Here is a 27,399-nt window from a genome sequence, read left to right on the forward strand (position 1 = left end):
AATGTTTTTAGATTCACATTTTTTCTATGTATTTATAACTTTCAAAATTACAAGAAAACATTTTTGCTACCTTCATCATACATGTAATGTTATTTTGATATCAAGAAATGTCGAACATTGTTAGCCGTGTCTTGTTGGAAGTAATTATTGTGTAGGTTATTAGCAAAGTTGTTTACATCGAGTAAGTTTCCTTTACTGTGTTTAGTGAAAAGCGAAATACCAGTGTTAACGTACTAAATTTTAGGACTTACTCTATTATTTATTCAACAAACTTCAAATTACATGCTTACATGTAATTTAATTAACATGTTAAGTGCCAAAATTGTTACGTAAAATAAAATACAAATATTTAAAAAAAAAAAAAAAAAACAGTAGATTATCAACTTGGGAAAACCCATTGTTTCACAACGTATTTATAATTATTTCACTGCAGGGGTTAGTTAAGGGAATAAATTTTGTACAAAAAATCATTATTCTGCATATAATACTCTTCAAACTTCCTCAACTTCCGTAGATTCTCTGATTACGTTGACTTTTAATACGGTTGATTTTAAACTAAAATCTTGAATAAATCAACCTACTCAGACCTAAAAGGGGGTTTTGATATACCTTTAAATCATTATTTTACTCGATAAATAAATAAATATTTTAGCAATTTTATAAAAAAATGTAATCTTTGAAACAATACATATTTAAATGTTTTATTTTTGGTTTTTAGGTATTTGAAACGTGGAATATTATTTTATCTCAAATCTTGGGGTATTCTTTTTCAGTTGCGTATAGCGAGTTAATTTTAATTCATTTCAAAGGAATAAAACTCAATGCAGATTACTGAAGGGGAGGATGATATATGGACTGAGGGAGACACTTCGTCCTCACCCCTCAGGATCCCTACGACTATTAAAAAAGAATACAAAAAACAGTACTTACAAAACTTTTGAACAAAGATAATGACTTAATAAAAGAGTTTCTGCTCAATAAAAAGCTTCTTTTAATCTTACCAATAGATGTCTCTAGTGAAGTTCTAGTGATTCAAAAATAATGTTTCAAAATTGGTTCATATATATAGAACATCCAAGAATTTGAGTAGTGTGGTTGTCAATAATGGGAAGAATTGGTTAATGTTACACGTGTGCAAAGTGATCACATAAACCAGCCTATGACGGTCATCAGGCCCGTTAATGCCCAGACTTAAAACTAAAGTAACAAAAAAACTTTGTTAAAAACTGAGGTAAACATTTAAATTATAAAAACATAAATAAAGGGGAGGACAAGGAAGATTTTTACACACATGTTTGATATAAACATTTGTTTTTTTTTTATATTATTTAAAGACTATGTTTTTTGATCCACTCACATTTTTATTAACCAACTAGTTTCGGCAACTACCTGTTGCCCTCTTCAGGGTTTAATTTATGACCATAATCCTAAATTAAACCCTGAAGAGGGCAACAGGTTGTTGTCGAAACTAGTTGGTTAATAAAAATGTGAGTGGATCAAAAAACAAAGTCTTTTTATTTCTCAAAATAATTTATCAATATGATCCACAAAGTTAATGCTTTCAATATTAAAAACATTTGTTATTTTCTTCTTCCCAGGCTTGAGCGGAGATCACTTCAAGTTCGACGCAAACGGAGACGGTCCAGCGAGGTACAACATCATCCACTTCAAGCAGGTGTCGGCCGGGCGCCATCGGTGGGTGAAGGTTGGCGAGTACCTTGAAGGCGAGCTCAAACTAAACATGAGCGGTAAGCGGTGACAAATTGCTACGTAACCATTACTGCCATGCGGACCTCATTGTCCATTCCAAGTGGTTTCCAACGGTGCATAGGGCACTGCATCGTATTGACGTGTGTTATCTTAATCGTTACTCACGTGAAGGCAAGTTATTGCACTTTTATTAGGTCAAGGGCCATTTCGAACATGGAATCCCTCGTGAGCAGAATCCCACGAGATAAAAATAGGCAATATTATAAATCTGAGGATGAAAATAGTTTGCCTGGGGATATCAGAGAAAAATGCATTACTTCTTTTTTTTTTTTATTTTATACAAAATATTAACTAATATTTTAAAAGTGTGGAAAATGAAAATTCTTCTATGTGCAAAATGGGGCAAAAAAAAATATTTCGGGAAGTTCCACTCTTCTGTAATATAATAATATTATCTCTCGTTTATAGGGTGATGATATGATTTCCCTGTTTTGATGCATATCTTGCCATTTTAGTACTTCACAGTTATTAAGAGTGCCCTATGAACCATTGTGTGTGGATAAGGGTTAGAAGAAGAATAAGACACTTTGGTTCTGTGTATATGTTTTTATTACTTTTCTCTTAGAAAACAATTATAATATATTATATCGCATTCGTCAAATGTATATTTTTTAAATGCAGATAATTTTATCGAAGCATTTTTTTACCATTTTTTTTCCATTATCGTCGAAATTTTTCAAATATAATGTTCGTATATCTGTCAAATATTTATTCTTCATTTTTGTAGCGAAATTTTAAAAGTAAATATTGGTTTAAGATGGAATTAAAGTGTCTTCATATTTTGACAAAACCAGTAAAAATGTTTGAGTTCTTTAGAGGTTAACATTGATCATCTTCTTAGAAATGTCAACAGATTTGTTTATTTCAGACCTTTGATAAATATTTCTTCTTTACTCGTATAATCTGTTGATTTTTCTGTGTACTTATATTTTCTTATCATTTTGCTTGTGGGCTTACCTTTTCAATATAATTCACTTGACATTTTTCATTCATGTTAGGGTATACTAAACATTGAGTGCCTACCCACTTGCAAGAAATCACTTCGACTTTTATGCGGAACAACTAAAAATACATATGTTTTTAGTTGTTTCTATTTTAAGTAGAATTGATGAAACTGGAAATTTCAAAGTATTTTTTTTAATGTTTGCTTCATATTTAATCAAAGTGTTTGATATATTTAAATACGAACTAATACACCTTTATTTTTAATAAAAATAATGAAAATCTGTTGTTACATGACATATTTTGTAATTTAAAAAAAAGTTTTTCAATAAACACAAACCTATACATTTTGAATAAAATATCGAGAATCTTTCTTAATATGAATTTTTCTGCTAAAAAATAATTATGTTATCAAAAATGTACTCAAGGAAAAAAAAAAGGTTACTACCGTCATGATTTCGAAAGCATTGCAAGATGAATTATTTAAATTTCAGGAACGTTGTAATTATGTTTCAATTGAAAAATGAACTATATTTTTGAGAAAAACATCTTCGGCGAAATCTATGTGTGAACTTAGTTAGCTTTTTTTTATTTTAAATACCAAGAGACTCCTGAAAAAATTATTCTCAATTAGAATTATACTTACTTCTGGTATGCATCACTCAATTTTGGTAGCTTTGCAAAAAAAAATAGTTACCAGTTTTTATCACAATACTTTAAATGTGACCATTTTTTAAAGATGCTTGATATTCTCCATTTTAGAGTATTTTTTGTGTATAAAATATTGATACTTCAAAATGAATAAAAAAAATTTTTTTTTGAAAATATAGAAAACTAACTGGCATTATCTAGTTAAATTCGCTTTATACACTTAAAAAAAATGTGGACACAATCAACGTATTGTTAATCTTAAGAGTTTATTTTAAGAGCATTTTTTAATAAAATATATTGAATGTGTTTTCTTTTTCTTTTTCACAGAAATACAATTCAAATTAAGTCAACCTAAGCCTCCTGAATCAGTCTGCAGTCTTCCTTGTGATCAGGGTCAGGCCAAACAATACGTTGAAGGAGAGAGCTGTTGCTGGCACTGCTTTAACTGCACCCAATATCAGGTTAGTAGAATATAAAAATAAAACACTTGTATAAGACCACACTATATGTAATAGACTTAAAGAAAAAAAATATTCCAATGAGTTTCATTGCTCAAAAATTAGATGTTTAATATAAGTTTGTGTTATCTAGTACTACCTTATACTACAATTGAATCGTTAGATTGTAATTCTTCATTCATCAAACCTTCGTCCGCACCCAATGGTGCATAGGGCACTGCATTATTTAAACGCGGCGTTATTTTGATCGTTAACACGTGAAGGAAAGGTGATTAACCCTCTGCTTTATGTACCAGTCCGGGGCAAAATTTAATAAATATTAGAGTGAAAAAATCACTTTTTTTTATTTGACCCCTCCCTAGGAATTTAACCCGGGACCTCCAGTACAGTAGCCGATCGTGCTTATCATTACTCTGCAAAGGCGGACTTGTAATTACTTAAAACATAATATGTAATTTAATATTTATATGTAGGTACCATTTATCACAAACTATACTTCGTATTAAAGTGTAACTTTTTATTGTTACTAAACGGACATTGAGCGTTTTCGCCAAAGAAAAATCTTCAGTATGATAAAAATTTACACAAGTTTTGACTCTGATACCAAAACAATAAAATTGACACGATAAAAGTAAAGCATTAAAAAACTTTTTTTATTTAAAAGAAAATACAAAGCGTATTAAGGGAGTTGACAATTGTTAGTAAAATAAAGTACAAATGTATATTAATACTTATAGCACACTTTAAAGGTGAACAATCCAATTTAATGAAGTTGTCGTCAGGATAATCTGATTTCAATCAAAACTGTTAATCTATGGCGAGGCACAAATTAATTTTCTCGGGTCTAATTGTATAATTTGTTGTATCAGCAAGACCTTTTGCTTCGGGCGATATGAAGTTACGCTCCGAGAAGTCACTGCTCTAATTCCAATTTAAATTACTGAAAATTGACTTAATTCAACACAGTCCGAGCATATTATCGCTTTGAATAAATTAAAGACAAAGATCTTTAGTACCTTAGCAAATATTTATCATTTAGATTATTTCTAAATAGATTTTTGAGGGACTCATTTCATGAAAATTTATGAGTTTCATTTGCCCTATAGATTTTTTTTTGTTTAATTTTACATTTTTATCAGTTAAATATTTTAATTTTTTAACATCTCAGCATAGATGAAAAAGTTATTGAGATGGAAATACGTAGCTCTGGGTATTAACAGTGCTATCTTTTTGTCATTAGCTGGTTAAAGTGCTCACTTTGTACGCTGTGTAACATTCACCATTCTATATAAGAATGACAAATAATACAAACCTCAGGATTGTTACCCATCAATAAAAATAGAGAATAAAGTAAGTTTTACTGAAATCTTAAGCTTTTGCAAGTAATACTCTTTTCCCGATTATTTTACATATGAGACAGCTAGGTATATATGTAATATTTAAATAACATTGAATTTAAAAGACACATACAAAATATTGTTGAAATTTTCATTTATGTTTCACCGCTTATATTTTATGTTTTAATATCCGTATCTTTATCCTGTAAAATATACACCTTTTTCTCTAAGATCTAAAGCGCAAGACTAATCATATTGCCTTTATTTAATTAAAACAACATCAATCATATATGGTGCCCTATGCACCATTTGGGTTAAGAACGGTTAGAATAAAAAATATAGTATGCTCCAAATCGATCCATCATTTACACTGTTTTTTCATACGAGTTTGATACCGGTATAAAAATATTAATTTAATGTTCTGAAACGAATGAAACATTTGGTTTTTATTATTTTCTAAAACAACGTATCATTACATCGAAACGATCAAATAAAAATTATGCGCAGAGGCGTTACAGCCAGTAATGAAAAATGAAAACCTAGAGAAATTGTTTATAACGCACGTAAAAACGTCGTAAATCTTACCTTTTCCTACCTCATACATAACCTAACCTAACCGATGAATAATAAGACATGTGCTCCAGAAAGGTCTAACAAGTTCAACTTTCAATACCTTTACCCCGCAATAAATAATGACGCAACACTCTAGCAACAGAATAGGCCGTTGAAATTTAAGATCGACACCTTACTTGACAAGATTCACTGGCTAGATCTAATATTCAGGTATCCCTCAACCGTTTCTTCTTCACTACATTGAAATATTGAGCCGATACATGTACTTACACCTACAATCGGGAGGAAATATCCTAGTTTTAATAAAACCTTACCTTACCATATTATCTTCTTCATACATTGCATGATATTCACTGAATATTGTAATAATAAATTGATTTAAGCAAATTATGATTTTTTATTATATTAATTCATTTAAGTTAAAATTATAAACTAAAAAGTATGGAAGTTAAAAGAAAAAAAAAGTTACTTAATAAAAGGTCTCCGCTTACATATTAATATAAATAATCCCCTAAATTTCCTCACTGATTTTTTTCAAAAGGGTTTGATTAGAACTAGGTATTAAATATAACATTGGTACCGAAAAAATTGCTGAATTTTTATTAATTGCATATGAATATCAGTTTTTCAATTGCAATCGCTAGAAATGATCATTGATAGGTAAAATCTATTTTTTTTTAACACTTACCTTGTTGTGTTAGCAGTTATTTTTAATTAAGTTTATTATCTTTCGACGGTAAATTTTCGAGGCGAATGTTAGTGGGAAAAGAAGCAGAGGAAAACCGAGAAAAACATGGCACGATCAGGTATGCCAAATACTTGAAAGTGGTCAGGTTAGGAGTCGTAACAATCGGCGGGTATGTATGAGGAAATGCATGAACGTGGAAGAGGCGAAGAATGTTTGCAAGGACAGAGTGGTGTGGCGCTCTATTCTCTCTCTCCTACCCCTGCGGGAAAGCGGCGTGATGGTTAGTTAGTTAGTTAGTTTATCTTTCGACGGTAAATGTATAAGGAGTTTTTTTTTTTAATTTACATTTTTCAAGGTAAATTGAAACTAGACAGGGTTGAGGACCCAAAAATCTGGATTTAGAGTGCAGTGATCTCCCCTTCTCCCTAACGATTAAAAAAGATAGATTTTTTTTAAAATTAATACATTTTTAAACGAACATAGAGCACGGTCATAAAGCAATATTTATTAACCTTTTATTTAATATATATTATCAAAATCTAACAACTGCGTTCTTTATTAATATCATATTACCTTTTGTATCCTTATACGATAATCGAAATCATAACATTGTTATTACATATTACAAAAAAAAATCAATAAATGTTTTTATGCACATACAGTGTCTCAACAAGAAAATACTTTGACTTAAATACTAATCAAAAAATTCTGACAAGAAAAAAGTTATACATTTTAGTAACGTTATGTAAATTACAAAATAAATAAAGTAAAAAGCAAACATTACATATTAAAGTATTGATGCAGTTTTGGTAAAATGGGATGCAAATTTATAGAATTTTTGATACTTTGAAATAGTAAGATCTTTTTGTGTATTTTATTGAAAATAATATATTTATTTTTGAGATGTATTTTTAAAAAAAAACGTTATTAAATCTCTTTTTTTATATTAATCCCGTAATCCTGAATAGGATAGAATATTTGATAGACCCGTATTGTCAGGATTTCAAATTAATGCCTATACTTTTCTACCTAATCTTTCTTGTAAACCTTAATTGTAAACTTGCTTATATTTCTTTAATCTTAAATGAACTTAGCGAATGAATTAATATAAAAACTTACGTGATTAAGTACAATGATATTTACCTGATTACATGATTACATTTAAGAAATTACTTCTTTAGGGTTATTTTCTTTCAAACAGTTGGTAATACGTAATGCGTGTTCTGTCGATAATTTATATGATTGATACAGTAATGCCGTGTCGCGAAATTAACAACTTTATTCACCACATATATAAAAAGTACCTTAGAGCCCTTACGCACACGGCTGGGCGTAGGTACACAACCGTCGTATGCAGTTTGAAAATAAGGCACATCACACAAAGCAAAATAGCAGCTTGTGATAGTAAACCATGAAGATACAGTGGAATTTTTGCGCCATGGTTATCTCGAGAATATCTGTTATTGTATGCTATTATATACTGGCATCAAAAGTCACTTCAAAACCCATAGAACGGTCACCATTACGGACAAGCAAACAGTCTCAACATAGAGAAGGCTAGGCGTCTATTGCTCGCGTAGTGCGCTGCGATGTAATGCGGCTAACCACAAACGGTGCTAAGAATAGTATGTACATTTAATATTTCCCTTCTTCTACTTAGTGTAGGCCTTGAGGCCTCTTTTTAAAAGGGATTAGCCTCTTACAATGTCGATTCCTAGCTTTCAATCTATCTCTTTTGATGGTCCACCTTGGAGTTGGCCATGCAATGCGATGTGGATGCGTCTGGATGGTTCCATTCTCCTCACATGCGCATACTATTGTCTTCTTTGTTGCTTTTCTCACTTAACGATATCTTCGATCTTGCTTATTTCTCTTTTCATGGCATTCCTTATTCTATCTCGAAGACTCTTCCCAATTTTTTTCTCAAGAGTCTTAATTTCTGACAATCTTAGCGCATTGTTTGTTACCTGTGATCAAACATTCTAAATCTAACGTCATGCGGTTAGCCGTGCGGCTAGCCGCAATCTGACTAATCTTATAGTGCGCGTGGGCTCTTACCACTTTATGTAGTATAAAACCTTATCAAAAATGTTTTAACAGCCAAACTAAATATTTTTATCGTGAATAATTATTTCCATAATTTATGATAACTTTCAAAGAACTTTATTACTTTTTGTCAGACACACTTTTTTTCTTCAAAAAATTTCCTCCGAAATTCAAGTGTGTATTTTCTCGAAATAAATATAAAAATATCCAGTGTTTGATTTAAAATTCCAACCAGTCTTAAAAATGGCCATATATTCGATTCCGTCGGAAAAAACTATCTCTATCCGGAATTTTTTTAGTGACTCCAATCTACAATAAGAAATGTAGTCCAGCACATACCAAACGTACACAAAAACACACAACAATTGTGTAATGCGATGTTTTCTGAGGCGAACACCCCCCAACTCCGACAAGGATTCCACGAGAGTCTAAATTCAGGGGCTTTTAAAGGCCAGTTCGGTTTTATAAACTAAGAAAAAAATAGTCTGGCTTTGCAATGAAATAATAAAATGATAAAAACGTTATTTTAAAAAATTGCTTACAAATTGCATTGAAACGTTTAAAACACGGTAAGACTAGAAAAACTACGTAAGTACTTATCGATCATACTGATATCAATATTATCTAAATATCTGACATTATTTTAATACGACATAACATTTTTTTTGTTAACTTAATATATTTTGTTATCTTCTCTATTTTGCACGACAAACAAGTATTTTTTTTTAAATTAAAAAGATAAATTTTTTTGTTTATGTTATTTACAAAAATTCTTAAATTTCAAACTATTTATGTGACCTTAAGCGACTCGTTATTAGAAATAGGTATCAAATTATGATAAAGTGGGTGCGAACCCGGAAATTCTGACTCGAGAGTCCGTGACACTAACCACGGGATTACAACCCGACACCATTATATGTTAACCCTTATGTAATTAAATTATAAAATTTATAAATCATATACGCTACAGGTTTCATAATTCGTTGTATCACTTGCATACTATAAAATAACTTGTAATGCCCATAAACACTCGAATAAGTTTAATGAGCTTTTGGCAAAGAATGCTGATGACGAAACACTTCGAAAACAAAGAGGGAACTCACAATCTTCGATTTCAGAACACGGACGGCTGCGCTAGACGTCGGACATGTTTATTTTCAGAATTTGAATAAATATATTTTTTTATTTTGTTCGCTTTAAAACAATATATATATTTTATTAAACTTATTTTTCGATACAACAACTGTATTTCAAGCAAAATGTTACCTGGGTTCAAAGAAAATGTTGTTGCGAATTTTTATATTTTCGGCCTAAATGTCTGTCTGTTGTCCGCCTCCGTAGTGTAATGGTCAGCACGCTCGGCTACCGTTCTGGAGGTCCCGGGTTCGATTCCCAAGGGGGGTAAAATAAATAAAAGTTATTTTTTCACTGTCATATTTATTCAATATTACCCTGGACTGGTACCTGAAGCGGAGGGCTGATCACCTTTCCTTTATGTGTAAACGATCAAGATAACACTGCGTTTATATGACGCAGTGCCCTATGCACCATTGGGGTGCGGATAAGGGTTTTATTATTATTAAATGTCTGTAGGTACAGCAAACGTTTTTTGTTGGGATTCCGGGCTAGGACGTTAGCTTCCATCACGATTCTAACGTTGAAAATGTATACACATGTTGGTATTGCGAAGTAAACTGTCATGTTGGAATTGTCGGTTCACTAGTATCGGAAAAGCCAACGTGTTTGGGCTTGAAGTTGGAATGTGTACAGAGGGTCTAACTTAACTTATTTAAGGTTAAAAAAAAACATTTTACCAACTCCTATTCATAGATTATGCTACAAATGACACCACATGGTAACTTGATGGTAAACTTAATGAAGTCAAGTTTATCAGTAGGTACTTTCTCTCAGGTTCTTGATTATAGAAGTGGAATATATTTGAAGAGATTCAAGGCAACAAGTTAAGGGAGAATGATATCATTTCTATTATATATGGGAAAAAATATATACGAAAATAATAAAGTAGGATAAAGAGAAAAGCATTCAATACTTGGACACTTACGGTAATCTTGGCAATTTTTCGTAGGAAATGTTTCTCCACCGACAAGACACACAAGGTGGCTTGGTGAGTCTCTGCAAAAAAATGTTCTTAATATGTAAAAATTGTGATTTAAATAAAATGTATACAGCTAAAAAAATAAAAATAAAACAAATATTGTTATATTTTCACGTTTTTTTTTTAATAATTCAAAAGTGAAAAACAGTTTTTTTTTACAAAAATACTTTGTTTTCAAGCATATTCTATGATAAAAATAGGTATCAAATTGTAGTTGAGTGGGTTCTAACGCAGAAACTCTGACTCCAGAGTCCGCGACACTAACCACGGGACCACAACCCGACACATATATTGATATTTAATTTATTTCAAGATATTTGTAGAAGCGCGGTGTGATGCTTATTAAGTTTTGATTTTTTAAATTTGAATTCGTCTATTGAATATTTTACTTTTTTTGTCTTTTTTTACAGATTATTTTTTGTCTTTTTTTACAGATTCGCCACCCCTTAGATGAAACTCAATGTGTGCTATGTCCACGAGGAACAGTCCCCGATGAAGCCAGGATGAAGTGCAGAGACATCCCTGAGGTCTTCTTGCGTCCAGGATCAGCGTGGGCAATCGGCGCCATGGCTTTCAGCTCAACTGGCATCCTTGTAACTCTGTGAGTCATCCATTTATTAATAAGCAAGTAAAGTGATCACTCAAACCAGCCTATGACGGTCGTAAGCCCCGTAAATGCCCAGACTTCCATATTCTTCTTCATCTTTGATGAGATGTCAAAAAAATAATATGAAAATAACTCCTGTAATTGGAGATAATCCAGATTTTGTGAACAAGTATTTGGACACACTCAAAATGTTGTAAATAAATATTAAATACTTTTCGATTGATTAAAATGCTGTCTTTTTTATCGTATAGATATTTCATATTTTCTTTATGTTAGACGTCGTATTCTCTTGGAATGTCGAACAAATCTTTATTTTAAATTAATAATGAAAATCAAATCAAGATTAAATTTTTCTCAATATTATTAATATTTAAAGCATTTACTTTATGGTTAGTCATTTTAACTTATTTATTTTGTACAAAAATGTTAAAAATAATAGTATATAACCACTCACCGTGAGTATAACACTCGGTGAGTGGTTATATACTATTATTATTATCATTTTTGTAAAAAAATAAATAAGATTAAATTTTTCGCTTAATTGGTATATTGATTATTTTTCTTACTTTTTTTTACAAAATAAAGTCGCGTTTTCATTTCGAAAATAAAATCTTTATCGATCGATGTAGAAGTTATAATTTATATGTATGAAAATTTAAAAAAAAATGTACTTTTAGACTTAATTTTTACGATAACGTTTCTACTAAGTCGCCTCCGTAATGTAGTGGTTGCTGCGTTTTGCTACCGTGTTGGAGGTCTCGGTTTACTTTCCAGGTAGGTCAAAATTAATATGTGTGTTTTTTTCAGTTTAATGTTTATTTAATTTCAACCTACACTGGTACCTGAAGCGCAGAACTGTTCATCTCGCCTTTCTGTTATTAACGTCCAAAAAACACTGAGTTGATAAAATGATGTACCTTATGCATGATCATGTGTAAATAAAGATTAGAAAATTTTGAGTCCTTTAATATACTTAAATATACCACAACAATTTTTTCAATCAAACAAAAAATAAAAACAAAAAAATATTTTACCTTTTAGAAAAGCATAATTTCACCCAAATTTCAAATTAATATCATAATTATTATAGCAGAACTTTTAATTTTACTAAAAAGCGCCATGCATACCCACAATTAAGGTCATTTGAAATAACTAATAATCTTATCACATTCGTTCCAATTATTTTTGGTAATGAAAATCACAAAAAGTGAGTATTAAAGAAAATTAATTGATGACAATATTTTAAATTTGAAAACATCTACCCCGGCAGATTCACAAATTAAGTATTAGCATGCGTATTTATTATCACACACGTTTACAGTTACACACTCGCTGTAAATACCAATTAACAAATATAAAAAGACCCTTTTAATTTTTATTTTCGAGTACTTTCAACGGTCGTTTTGGAATATTTTAATGTCACGATTTTGTGAAACGTTTTTTTAAGTGGTCGTGTGAAATATGATTGAAATACAGAATTTTCCAACGTTAATGTCTAGTATATATTTCATTCAAATATTGAAGCCATACACTATCCCACTAAACATTGTATCTTTGACATTTGCAAGTACAAAACTTATGTATAATTTAACATGAATCTTTCACACGTTTGCGAGGACCTTAGAAATGAGCACGACTTTCATATTAATTTTATTATTATTATTTTCATAATGTAAAGTTATAATTTTTAAAACATTATGGAACACTAAAATTCAACAAAAAATTTTACCTTCTCAGATTATAAGATTTTTTTTGTGTATTATTTCCACCTACAAATATTTCAGCTGCATGAAAAATGGCATTTTCAGGGCGCCATAGCATTAAATTTGTGTGAACAGTCAGAAACAGAAAAAAATCTTCACTTTTACATTGTAGCGACAATAGCTTTTATTGTGTACTCATCAAAGGTAAAATTGGCCCAAAGCTGTTTTCAATTGTTAATAATTTATAGAGACTTCGTTAAAATAGAACGTGCCCAATATCGAACAAATCGAGTTATTTGGAAAAATCTTTGAATTGTGAGGTTTGGGATGGGTCGTAGTTCCACGGTCAGTGTCATGTAATTTAGACAAAATTTAAAGTTTGATTCTACTCTACCACAACATGAATCCTATTTTTAATAAAAATACCTTAGACATTATTTAAAATTCATTAGTAAAGAAAATATTATATCGATTTCAATATTACATGAAAATTCGTTAAACATAAATCATTTTTGTGTATTATAAGATCATAAGTATTACTTTATTTAAAAATATAAATAAATTATTCAGACATAAGTAATGTTAATGCTGCCCTTACAAAATAAACATAAAATTTAATTAACATTTTTGGTACATCCCTGGAAATTGATCCAAAAATACACGATGGATTTATTTTGTATTTCATTACGAACATTTTCTGGTCCAAGTAATATTACATAGAGATTTAAGGGTATTACATTGTAATAAACATAATTACATCTTAAATAAAGAAATACTGTTCATGGAGCGTGTACGTAAAGTAGGAAAGAGCATTATTATTTCAGTAACTAAAGTAAAAATTATGATAGAGGACTAAGCACCGATTATATGACTTACGAAATATTTTTTTTAAAGGGTGTTTCCAAATTTATTTGGTTTCTTGTAGTTTTTTTTATCATACCAGACTCCGCGAGACTCGTAGGAGTTAAGCACATACTAGAGTGCAGTACAGAAAATTGGGGTACAATAGTAATTATAATAATAATAAACAAGAAAGATTTGTTTTAAATTGGTCTGTATATATACAATTCATTTTTTTACTTTATTTATTTTGTACTTATATTATTTTTATATATAAAGCAATATCTTCATTTCATTTCCTAAAATATCCTTTTTTATTTGAATTAATCAAATAAATATTAAAATGATTGTTGGATATCATTTATCTGAGCGAGGATTTTTAAGCACAACTGCTGCTACTTTAACAATTACGTCGTTTCTCAAAAAGTAGGGAGAGAGGATGGATCACCACACTCGTCTGCCCTGACTTACTCCTCCTAGCTTTCTGCACATCGATATGTTTGCATCTAGTCATACATATCCCAACATCCAGATATATGCATTTTGTCATTCAACCAAAATTAAATTCTCACTTAAAATAGCTTTGATTTATTTTTTTAATCCTACTTTATGGCACATTTAATAACCATTTAAAATAAATAAATCACGAACTTTGTTTTCAACCTCCATTTAATACAAAAATGATTGAATTCATAGTTTTTGATTTATTGGTTTTATAAAATTTAGAATTATTTATTTTAAAAAAACTCTTAATTTATAACTTTCATATAAAATAGAGGTTTAAAACACGAACCTTATTTTTAACCTCTATTTTATATAAAAGTGGTAAAAATCAAACTTTTTTATTTATTTCATTTATAAAATTCTTAATTATTCTTAACTAAAAACATAAAGTTACTCGTACTTATAACATTGCATTTTTATATATTTTTTAAGGCTTTTTATAGAAATATTTTCAGTTATTTTGAACATTTAGTTAATAAATCACTGACATCCTATTTTTAATTATTTTTCGCAACATAAATTAATCAACAACAAAAATTATTAACAGTTTTTGAGACGTTTATCGAAAAGAAAAATTAGTAAATTTATGGATTAGAGCACAAACAAACTATGTATATTATGATGCATCAATATTTTAATATGAAGTGTCCTCTTTCATGAAAGTCAATGTCGCTGGGTATTCACGAGGCGTGTCAGGAGTATAGTTATATTGGATTACTTATAATTACCTAACGAAATGCGAACTAATTCCTAGCACGAGTCTACAAAATGTATGTAACGGAGACATTGATATTATTATTATTTAAATTTTATCCCAAACAAGATATTATGGAGATATATTTTCATTGTCATCTAGGTACAAGATTTAAAGAAGGATTATGAATTAGTTTACACAGGGAATGCAATGATTTTACTCAAAAATAAGCCAATTTAGTATTTAGAGCAATATTTATTACTGCGTTTGTTGCTATCTTCAAATGATTTTCATAATTATTTATCGATTTTTTTATAGCTTAGTACTTACTTAGAATCATTCACGTATTTACATATATATATATATATATATATATATATATATATATATATATATATATATATATATATATATATATATATATGTATATATTCATATATAAATATATATATATATATATATATATATATATATATATATATATATATATATATATATATATATATATATATATATATAATATATATATATATATATATATATATATATATATATATATATATATATATATATATATATATATATATATATATATTATATATATATATATATATATATATATATATATATATATATATACATATATATATATATATATATATATATATATATATATATATATATACATATATATATATATATATATATATATATATATATATATATAAATATATATATATATATATATATATATATATATATATATATATATATATATATATATATATCCATAAAAAAATTTGATTATTCAAAAATAATAATCTGCATACACTAACTTCACTAAATTATTGTACTGAACTCTTAACATATGATATGTGGGCCCAAATTCAACAAGAGATTTTTTTCGAAAAATTTTTTTTGTTGCATTTAATTTTCGAAAAAATACAACGAATTCGAGAAAATTTATAACACGTTTTCTGAAAAAACTTACATTAGTATAAAACACATAAGGAGAACAAATATTGCCAGAACAAATGTTAAATGCGGTCTGAAAAAATAATTCACCGTTTTATTTTTTCACATTGTTGAAAAACTTTCAACTCGTACTTTATTTAAATTGGTGTGGCATTATAAAACTTTTTAAATTTAATTAAAATCTAGTATATTTAGATATGTATGGTAGTACCAGATTGTTTTTATAATACAAATATTTCGCTTATCTTCCAGTAAAATAAATGCAGATAAAGTATTATTTCAACATTTTAAAATATGTTTTTAAAATAATCTTTATGAAAATAACCACGGTTTTCACGGAAATGAAACTTCTTGAATACAATATAATAAAAGCAGGATAGAATGAACATTAAAAACATTTTTTGAAATATAAAATTAAATAATTGATACTGTTATTATTAGTTTATAATTTTAAACCAGGAGGGTTTATGTTTTTAATCTGTGACAGCTAAACACGTATTATTTTACCTGCAGCGCCATCTATTGAAACGTAAAAGCAACACAAGCATTACTCGCCATTACTCATGTCAGACAGCGTGCTTCTTGATAACTGCTGGCACTTGGCCTTTTTTTCGATTGCATTGTTGTTTCATAGATTTTCAATATTTTCATTGCGTCACAACCATTGTGAAAGTATACATTAGAAATATGCGTCATTATTTTCTTTCTGTTATGTTTAAGTTGACTGAGCCACAGCAACGCGAGGCTAGGTTGCACTAGGAAAGGATTTCGTGTATTATTGAAATATTAACGACTAGTTAAATATTAACTAGTCGTTTACCAAAATATGTAACTGAGGGTTGGATGTATTATTTAAGCAATCACATTTAGGAATCGTTTGGATAAAATGAAATAACCGATTTCATGGGTTATTGAGATATCTTAACAACTAGTTTACCAAAATAACCGAGGTATTATTTTGTGTATTGTTTGATCCTTCACATTTGATAATTGTCCTGTTATATTTACCTTTATGTAATCTATTAGTAGCTTCATGTTAATGTTGATTGTATCTATTTTGACAGCCACAGACGCGGGTATAATCCATCATTCATTGCAACGATGATATCTCCACATAAGTACCTCGATTAAATATTATATAAACGTAGATTGGAGGGGACATTGACGAACGTATTTGCATCAACGATTCTGATTCGGATATAATGTGTTGTAGCAGACTCATAGTGCACGTTACGACAGTGACATATTGCCGACTGCATTTAAGTCATCAATCATTAACAACTTCACTCGGATAAATTATTTCATATTGATAGACATGGGATGTGATAACAAATATTCAATTTAAAAATCATATAAAAAGGAAGATCAAGTTCTTGACTATTTACGATAACCAACGACTCAGAAATTGTATGAAATATAACAATAATTTATCGTAATTTCATAGTAATATTTGCAAATATCTTTTGTTTAATGTTTTATTTGTTAAACTGTGTTGATTAGAACATACGTAGTTCTTGTTATTCTTGAAACTAGTGGTAACTCAAAAATTGTCTATAACAATTTTTTAAAATGAAATCATCACGACATTCCATTGAGTTAATGCAAATAAAAATATATTTTTGTGTTCTCATGATAGACGTTAATATTTCAATTCAATACTTTTTTCTGGTAACCCTAACCTACTTGTATTTAAAAATTGTAATCTCATGTCCGTCTTCGTGTTATAATGGTTAGCGTGTTAAGCTACCGTCCTGGTGGTCCGGGGTTCTATTCCCAAATAAATATTAGTGATCCCCTTGTCTTCATGTAAGAAACGATCAAGATAACACTGTTTTAATACTAAGCAGAGTCCTATGCACCATTGGGTGCATATAAGGGTTAGAATCAATTTGCAAAGTTAAGTCGAACTTAGGAATTCAGATTCAGAGACTGCGATTCTATCCAAGAGATTTTTTAAATGTGGATTTTTTTTGGTTTTTCTCATTTATATACTATCAACTGTATATTTCACGATTTGAATTATATCTACAGGGTGGCATAAAATTAATCACTCTATAGGAAGATGTAATATTTTTTTGCAAATGGCGTCGTACGTCAATCATATTTGACATTTGTGAATTAGACAGCTGCAAAATACAATTCAGGGTGGCGCAAAATTAATCAACCAATTTTGTTAATGAAGAACCCTTTTTAACGAATAATAAAACAAAAGATTAATAGAAATTTCACCTTTATAATTTTTTGGGCCATTTAATTTTTTTATTGAGTGAGAAAGATAATATCGCGTCAAGAGGCTGCCGCCAATGTTGATACAGACTTGTGCCCGTTTTATCAATTTTTTGTATATTACAGCTGTTTAGTTCACAAATTTTAATATCATTGACGTAACACGTCATTTGCAAAAATTATAACATCTTCCGATAGGGTGATTAATTTTGCGCCACCCTGTATAATATAAACATTTTGTGTTAATCAAAATAATAATTTCCGCCTCTAGTGAGCTCGCTTAAATTTATTATATTCTCAAGAGGATCTGCTTTGTTAAGGGTCTGAAAAGGTTCGGAGAGAAGATAATCAAAGGGATACGATAACAAAGGCTCAATCTTTGATTTAACACAATAATAAAAATCCAGGTTAACTTACCTAAATGTGGCAGATACCTCTTTTACTTGAACCGTAATAATATATAAACAAAGATTTTGTTTTTTTTTATTTAAATTATTTATTGTTAATTTCTTACGTTTCAAATTTTATGTTTAGTTAGCTTATAAATTTGGCGTTTAATTTAACTTTATATTAAATAATTGTTTAATTTAATCGAACTCCATTTTAATTTGTAGGTTAAATGTTAAAATCAAACACTGATTTTTAAAAGTATACTAAATTGTATTTAAGTATTAAAAAGACATGCCTTGTTATGGAATTTTCAAACTAAACTCTCAGTTTGAAAATCCCATAACAAGGCAAAAAATTTATAACAAGTTTTTTTTTTGTTGTTTTTACCAATAAAATTCAATTTATTTGGCTCTAAAAAAGGTGTTTATTTTAACATTGAATATTCGTCCGCCTCCGTAGTATAATGGTCAGCACGCTCGGCTACCGTTCTGGAGGTCCCGGGTTCGATTCCCGGGGGGGTCAAATAAATATAAGTGATTTTTTCACTCTAATATTTATTCAATATTACCCTGGACTGGTACCTGAAGCGGAGGGCTGATCACCTTTCTTTCGTGTGTTAACGATCAAGATAACACTGTGTTTATATAATGCAGTGCCCTATGCACCATTGGGGTGCGGATAAGGGTTTGAATTGAAATATTTAAATTCATATTTAGTGCTGTAAATACTGCATTTTATTTATTGTTTTGGCATATACTTTGTGGAAAGACATGTTAAATGATAATGGAAACACTTGTTTTTATACGACTTGAGTTTATTTATTTATGACTACTAGTTTAGCTTCAGAAACTAGAAGTCATAAATAAATAAACTCAAGAGGTATAAAAACAAGTGTTTCTTCAATCATTTTTCATAAGAATATATGTAGTTCTTGAAACACGATTTTTTGCTATAAAAGTAAGTGATGCTATTAAAATTATAATATAAAGATTGTTACTGCTAACGGTACCGGAACACTTTTCATTAGGAAGACGAAAACGCACAAATGAAGACAATCTTTTATTTATTAAAATTACAAAGTTATAAATGTGAAAATAACAAATTTTCACCAATATATCTTAAATTACCAAACACAAGGGCGAGAAGAACAGAGCGACACCAATATAAAAACAGAGCGAGCGCGGCGTATACGCGTTTCGAATCTTATTTAATCTGAGCACACAAATATTTGTCCGCCACCCCTTAAATACTATTTAAAAGGCGTTGCGTGGGGTGGGGACAGTATTTGTAACATTTAAAACTTACTGAACTGCGTCTCTTTGTTCTTCTCGTCTACCTTTATTAATACTATTTTAATACATCAATTATTCTAAAAAATACACAGATTTTGGCCGAAACACTCCCCTCCGTGAAACCAATCGGTTTCACCAAACGGTTCCCTTACTGAAATTCACTCGAGTGTTATCAATAAACATTTCAAAATATGTAGGTGACAGATAACACAAAAAATAGAAATCACATTATCATTAACAATTTTTTTTAAATAATGCCTTCCTTCACAAATAAGGGTCCGTATACACGATAAATCAACTTCAGGGAGGCTCTTTTCTCCGAATACTTGTTTCTAGAGCTAAATATGTGGATAAACAAAAGTCATAAATTATACTAATACTGATGGATATATCGAGACGTTTTAAATTTCGTCGCCAATTCTGACGTTTTCATGGCTCACGTCGCCCTTTTTAGGGCTAAAGAAAACATACTTCACTTGAATTATAGGTCCAGTGTTATTTGACGCGCCACGTGTCACATGACAGGTTATCTCCCCGATTCATAGAATAACAAACGAAACCCATTTCGCCCTTTTTAACTAAATGCAGGCCTCGTCAACCCAAGTTGATGGCCAGATGTGAAATGAACATACACATTGAACCAACAAAATATATCTGTAAAGCATAAACATTGTAATCAATTTTAACAATCAAAATTATTAATAAAGACACATAATCAAACAATATTACCAATTCTATTTTTAGACAAAACCAATTTTATTAATGACTACTCAGTGCGAGATTTGAGTTTCGTTTCACCGTTACATATATGCATTTTATGTAATTACAAAAACTTGATTGGTCTTGATAACCCAAACACGATTTAAAATACATTCCGATGAACCCGATCATACAAAAAATACATTCGTCTTACATGACCGCGGGCCGCGAGTTGGCCACCCTTGCTTTAAGGGATCTGTTATTTATTTTAAGTCAACATAAATCGTCATCACACTCTTAAATCTAGACCCTTTTCTTGTCTCTATATTATTTTAAAATATTATTGAAATACAGTTCAGGATAAAAAAAAAACTTTGCTTTTACTTTAAGGAAATTTATGAAGGTATTTATTGGTATAATACTTTGCCGAGTGGAATTTTTACCTACTTAAGTATCCTTTCCCATATTTCAATGAGGTTAATGGCGCGCTGAGTAACTAATCGATATCATTTACAGTCATCTATATTTCGCACAGTTTTGTAATTCTATAATATGATTTTAAAACAAATTTTATACCGATTAACAAATGTAACATTACTAAAGTGACTTTACTTAGTCGATCAAATTTTATAAGAGTAAACACGGTCAGCGCTTCTAGTGGCTGCCCGGATGACGGCAGCGGCACAGCTTGTCGCTCCATCGGTGGCATTATAAATCTCCGCCCCAGCGGTGGCGGCACAGTTTCCTTCCCAAACGGAGGCGAAGGCGGCGGCACATTTTTCTGCCCATTCAGTGGCAGCAAAGGTTGCGGCTCCATGGGCGGCCTTACACATTTATCCCCCGAGGGCGGCATTACAAAATGCGGCTCCGAGGTCGGCATTACACATTGCGGTCCCAAGGACGGCAATACAGGTTGCGGCCAGGAGGGCGGCATTATAAATTTCCACCCAAGCGGTGGCGGCTTTAAACATTGCTCCCCCGAGGGCGGCAATAAACACTGCTCCCCCGAGGGCTGAATTACACATTGCGCCCCCGATGGGGGCATTACACTTTGCGGCCCCGATGACGGCACTACACATTGCTCCCCCGAGGGCGGCATTACCAAATGCGGCCCCGAGGTCAGCTTAACACATTGCAGCCCCAAGGACGGCAATACAGGTTGCGGCCAGGCGGGCGGCATTATAAATTTCCGCCCCAGCGGTGGCGGCATTACACATTGATTCCCCGAGGGCGGCATTAAACATTGCTCCCCCGAGGGCTGAATCACACATTGCGCCCCCGATGGGGGCATTACACTTTGCGGCCCAGATGACGGCACTACACATTGCTCCCCCGAGGGCGGCATTACAAAATGCGGCCCCGAGGTCAGCTTAACACATTGCGGCCCCAAGGACGGCAATACAGGTTGCGGCCAGGCGGGCGGCATTATAAATTTCCGCCCCAGCGGTGGCGGCATTAAACATTGCTCCCCCGAGGGCTGAATCACACATTGCGCCCCCGATGGGGGCATTACACTTTGCGGCCCAGATGACGGCACTACACATTGCTCCCCCGAGGGCGGCATTACAAAATGCGGCCCCGAGGTCAGCTTAACACATTGCGGCCCCAAGGACGGCAATACAGGTTGCGGCCAGGCGGGCGGCATTACAAATTTCCGCCCCAGCGGTGGCGGCATTACACATTGATCCCCCGAGGGCGGCATTAAACATTGCTCCCCCGAGGGCTGAATCACACATTGCGCCCCCGATGGGGGCATTACACTTAGCGGGCCCGATGACGGCACTACACATTGCTCCCCCGAGGGCGGCATTACAAAATGCGGCTCCGAGGTCGGCATTACACATTGCGGTCCCAAGGACGGCAATACAGGTTGCGGCCAGGAGGGCGGCATTATAAATTTCCGCCCAAGCGGTGGCGGCATTACACATTGCTCCCCCGAGGGCGGCATTAAACATTGCTCCCCCGAGGGCTGAATTACACATTGCGCCCCCGATGGGGGCATTACACTTAGCGGGCCCGATGACGGCACTACACATTGCTCCCCCGAGGGCGGCATTACAAAATGCGGCTCCGAGGTCGGCATTACACATTGCGGTCCCAAGGACGGCAATACAGGTTGCGGCCAGGAGGGCGGCATTATAAATTTCCGCCCAAGCGGTGGCGGCATTACACAATTCTTCCTCGAGGGCGGCATTACAAAATGCGGCCCCGAGGTCAGCTTAACACATTGCGGTCCCAAGGACGGCAATACAGGTTGCGGCCAGGAGGGCGGCATTATAAATTTCCGCCCCAGATCAGGCGGCACAAGTTGCTGCCCACTTGATGGCAGCACATAGTATTCAGACAGCACAGGTTGCCGCCCTAGCGGCGGCGAAGGCAGCGGGACAGGTTCCCGCTCCATTGGTGGCACCACAAGTTGCTGTCCACTCGGTGACAGCACAGGTTGCCGCCCTAGCGGCGGCGAAGGCAGCGGGACAAGTTCCCGCTCCATTTGTGGCGCCACAAGTTGCTGCCCACTCGGTGACAGCACAGGTTGCCGCCCTAGCGGTGGCGAAGGCAGCGGGACAGGTTCCCGCCCCATTGGTGGCGCCACAAGTTGCTGTCCACTCGGTGACAGCACAGGTTGCCGCCCTAGCGGCGGCGAAGGCAGCGGAACAGTTTTCCGCCCCATTGGTGGTGCCACAAGTTGCTGCCCACTCGCTGGCAGCAGCGGGTACTCAGACGGCAGCAGTAGATGGTTCACAGATGTCAGCGGCGAAGGTTGCACAGACTGCGGCGGGGACTGACCTGAGCTGCACAGATCCGCCCGTTGTGAAATTTGATGCAGGGCAGATCGTTCAGATGTTTTTGATGACACTTCCAATGCCTTTTCGTCTGCCGCCAGTCGTGCCTTTTCTGACGGTAGTTGCGACTTGTCAGCATCCGCCCTTTCTTTTGCGAGTCTTGCTCTCTGCTTCGCTATCCTCACTTTACCCGCAGAATACTCCATTCGCGCCTTCATGGACCATGTACTCCAACATATGCTGGTGGTCACTGAAGTAGTTCGATTGGCTTCCATAGTGTTACAGATCCGGCTCGAAGGACCAATTTGTTACTGCTAACGGTACCGGAACACTTTTCATTAGGAAGACGAAAACGCACAAATGAAGACAATCTTTTATTTATTAAAATTACAAAGTTATAAATGTGAAAATAACAAATTTTCACCAATATATCTTAAATTACCAAACACAAGGGCGAGAAGAACAGAGCGACACCAATATAAAAACAGAGCGAGCGCGGCGTATACGCGTTTCGAATCTTATTTAATCTGAGCACACAAATATTTGTCCGCCACCCCTTAAATACTATTTAAAAGGCGTTGCGTGGGGTGGGGACAGTATTTGTAACATTTAAAACTTACTGATCTGCGTCTCTTTGTTCTTCTCGTCTACCTTTATTAATACTATTTTAATACATCAATTATTCTAAAAAATACACAGATTTTGGCCGAAACAAAGATATTCCTTTATAGAAATAGGCCTTCATGTGAACATTTCCGTTTGTACATATTGTTAAAAATCAACGTTTCTAAGTTATTTTTAAATGTTCGACTTTTCCTTACGATACAATACGAAAACATCTATTTTAGGATTTCGTTCGTGTGTTAACTTTTCCATAAAATACAAATTTACTTTTTATTCACTCGTCCCTTTTGCTCAAACATCTTAAATATTTTGTTTTTATTAAAAGCTCAAAGTGAGTCAATAAAATTCGAAATTTCTTTTTAGAACTATAATAAACCGTTTTCGTTTCAGTCAACGATTGTTTTTCTTTGAAAATAAAGCTGTATCATTTTTTCCTTTGAATTACATCGTAGAATAACAATATGCATGAATTATTATTGTGTTTAAATGTGAAGACTTTTATTATCAAATCAGTTGTAATGGCCTTGCCATTTCTCATTCCCACTTTTATTGTCCTTTTTAGAAAGTCGAGGGACTCGTCACGTGTTGTCCGGCTTTAGATGCGTTCCCATGGCCATCATAAATCGGTACAGCATTTTATGATTCCCTATCCTAAAGGAAGAGGGCTTTTTAACATAGTCTAATTTGGTATTTCGTGAGAGTCGGGTGTTACATAACTTAACAGAGCTGTTTGGAAGCACATGAGTATTGACTGTCGTATTGTTGTTTTTAAATAAACATTTATATAAATAGTCAATACCGTGTTTTTAATTAATACTCGCTTCAGTCCAAACTGCCTCCTGACAAAAAGGGGACTTAAGTGTCCTGTTTAATAGGGACGTCATCGAGTGCACGCGTACGCTGATCACAAAGTGTCTTCGGTCATCGCGCACGCGACGCGTCCGCCATAACATTACATAGTAACTTATTTTCATGGGTAATACAATTGATAGACATGTGGTACTACTTCTCTTTTTTATTTAACTCTTTTTGTTAAAAAAAGATTTCAAGCTAATTTTTATTTTAAGAAGAAATTCTTCATAACAAAAGTAAGGATAAAACGTTGATTTCCAAAAGTTTTAAGATTTCCATCAGATACCAAAGGCTTCAAATTACTGTCGACAAAGTATTTTTAATCCTTGAAGCTCAATCAAAAAATTTACAATGCAAGTTAACAACGAATTTACAGACGCCGTGGCATTTTTGGGTAAACCTTAACTGCGAAACTGGCATCCTGGGCTCGATTCCTGCCAATAGGAAAACGAATTTAAGAAGAAATTATTTTCAATAGCTCTAGTATTTGTGTTGTTTCTTATACATTTATATACCTACCTTATCCTCACTCCCTACTTGTAGATAATTCTCTAGAAACAGAAGCTTTGCGGATTTATTCCTTTCATCCAAAAGAAGTTCTCAGTAAACGCATTAAGTGACATGATTATTAAAAAAAAGGTATCATAAAATTTAGATTGTATTTAACTAACCAACTATCACAGCGCTTCTCCACAGGAGAAGTCAGAAAGAACATAACACCACACTACTCTTTCTCTGTAAACATTCTTCACCTCTTCCACATTCATGCATCTCCTCGTGCATACCCAAGAATCTTAAGCACTAGTCTAATCACTTTTACACAAATTACATATAGTTCATTAAAATACTATTAAATTGATCTACCACATTTTGATTTTGACCTGCAAAAAGTTGAGTTTAGAAAAATGCGATAATCTTTTTCATTTTATTTAATTCAAAGGAACGGTAAAAAGGTATCATTCGGTAAAATAAGAGATTTACATATAGATTGCTGGCGGTGATCTTTATTTTTTCGATATACAATCGGGAAACTATTGCTACCGGAAAGCAATCTCTTGGAGCCAGCCAAATAAATAAATAGGCAATGATAAATTTTTATGGTGGTATCCGCCCTTGGCCAGATGAGATTTCCCGCCCTCCGAAACCGCCTACTTCAATAATAAATTCTACTTCGGTTGTTCAATAGAAACGATAAATCGTGCAAAATATACTGTATAAAAGCACGACGTTCTATAATTCACTCTTTATACATTGGTATAAAAATAAATATATTCTTAAAAATACCATTCGTTTCGCTCCAAAAGAATGCTCATTAAGTTTTAACCCTCAGGCTATAGGAGAATTTATCTTTAGTTAATATCCGTTTAGTATCGTACAGCATCATACAGGGTGGCGCAAAATTAATCACCCAATTGAAAATTTTTGTAAACGGCATCGAACCTCAAAAATATTTACCGTTTGTGAACTAGACAGCTGCAGTATACAGATTTAGAGTAGAGCAAAATTTATCATAATTTTGTTATTTAATAACTTTTTTATCAAAAAAAACCTAAATTCTAATAATAATTTATTAAATAATATATCGTTTCAAAATTCTTCACCTTTGCTTTCCATTTTTCCCTTGTTTTCAAACTCCGCCCCTTGACTAAATCCCTCCCCTAACTTTCCCCTCTCCTTATTTAAAGAACAATTTTAAATTTTATATTTTAGTTACTATACAGACCTGAATGATGGAAGTTTAACTTTTGAAACATGTAGTCTTTAATAAAACACAAGTGGTATAAAACAAGTGTTTTCTTTAATCATTGTAACATGTCTTACCACAAAGTTAATGCCGAAACAATAATTAAAAAAAATAAAAATATTTCACTGATGGAAATCTTTATTAAAACATATACAATTTTTTTCAGTTAAGTGGAAAAGATGACATCCGTCAAGTGGCTGCCGCTAGTGTTGATACACATATGTGCCCGTTTTATCAATCTGTTTGTATACTGCAGCTGTCTAGTTCACAAATGTCAAATATTATTGACGTACGACGCCATTTGCAAAAATTAAATCATCTTCTGATAGAGTGGTTAATTTTGAGCCACCCTGTATACCTGTATAGATAAGCTTGTTTTTATTATGAACCTTTGTTATATAGTATTATCAATTTTCTTATAATTTCTAAAACGGAAATTCCTCGTTATTTGCGGGTTTTCTCTAATGTACCTAATGTCTAACAATGAGATTTGAATTTACACAAAATTATGGATTAGGTACTTTATCGTGGATTTTAAATTAATATTTTTTTTGGTAAACATGTATATTTATAAATTTAAATTAAAAATAATGCAATTACTTAGTAAAAAGTTGCCTCCCTAACAAATATTTGTTGTTCAGGAGGGACGTTGGCTTTATTTTATAAAATCTTATATGAATAGAAAGAATTTAAATAACTATAAAATTGTTTATTAAAGTTATATAAAGATACATTACGCTTTTAAGCAAAAGTACATTACATTTGCATTACATTCCTAAAGTCTCTAAAGATAAATAGTTATCAGTAGAAAACACACAGAAATATATGTGTAAAAATAAAAATTCAATTAAATCAATAAAAAGACGAAAAGAATAATCCTAAATT

General features: G+C 32.4%; 1 protein-coding gene across 1 annotated transcript in view; it reads left to right on the forward strand.

Moving 5' to 3' along the window:
- mtt (mangetout) overlaps positions 1-27,399 on the forward strand; it is a 206,999-nt gene that overhangs the window by 95,591 nt on the left and 84,009 nt on the right. The window contains exons 7-9 of the mRNA XM_088271556.1: positions 1,599-1,748; positions 3,691-3,824; positions 11,016-11,182. Of these exons, the coding sequence (XP_088127682.1) occupies positions 1,599-1,748; positions 3,691-3,824; positions 11,016-11,182 (451 nt within the window). The remainder of the gene's footprint in view (positions 1-1,598; positions 1,749-3,690; positions 3,825-11,015; positions 11,183-27,399) is intronic.

Source organism: Brachycentrus maculatus, unplaced genomic scaffold (genome assembly GCF_059751285.1).
Source record: "Brachycentrus maculatus isolate JH-2025_06_01 unplaced genomic scaffold, ASM5975128v1 h1tg000448l, whole genome shotgun sequence".
Classification (NCBI taxonomy): Eukaryota; Metazoa; Arthropoda; class Insecta; order Trichoptera; family Brachycentridae; genus Brachycentrus; species Brachycentrus maculatus.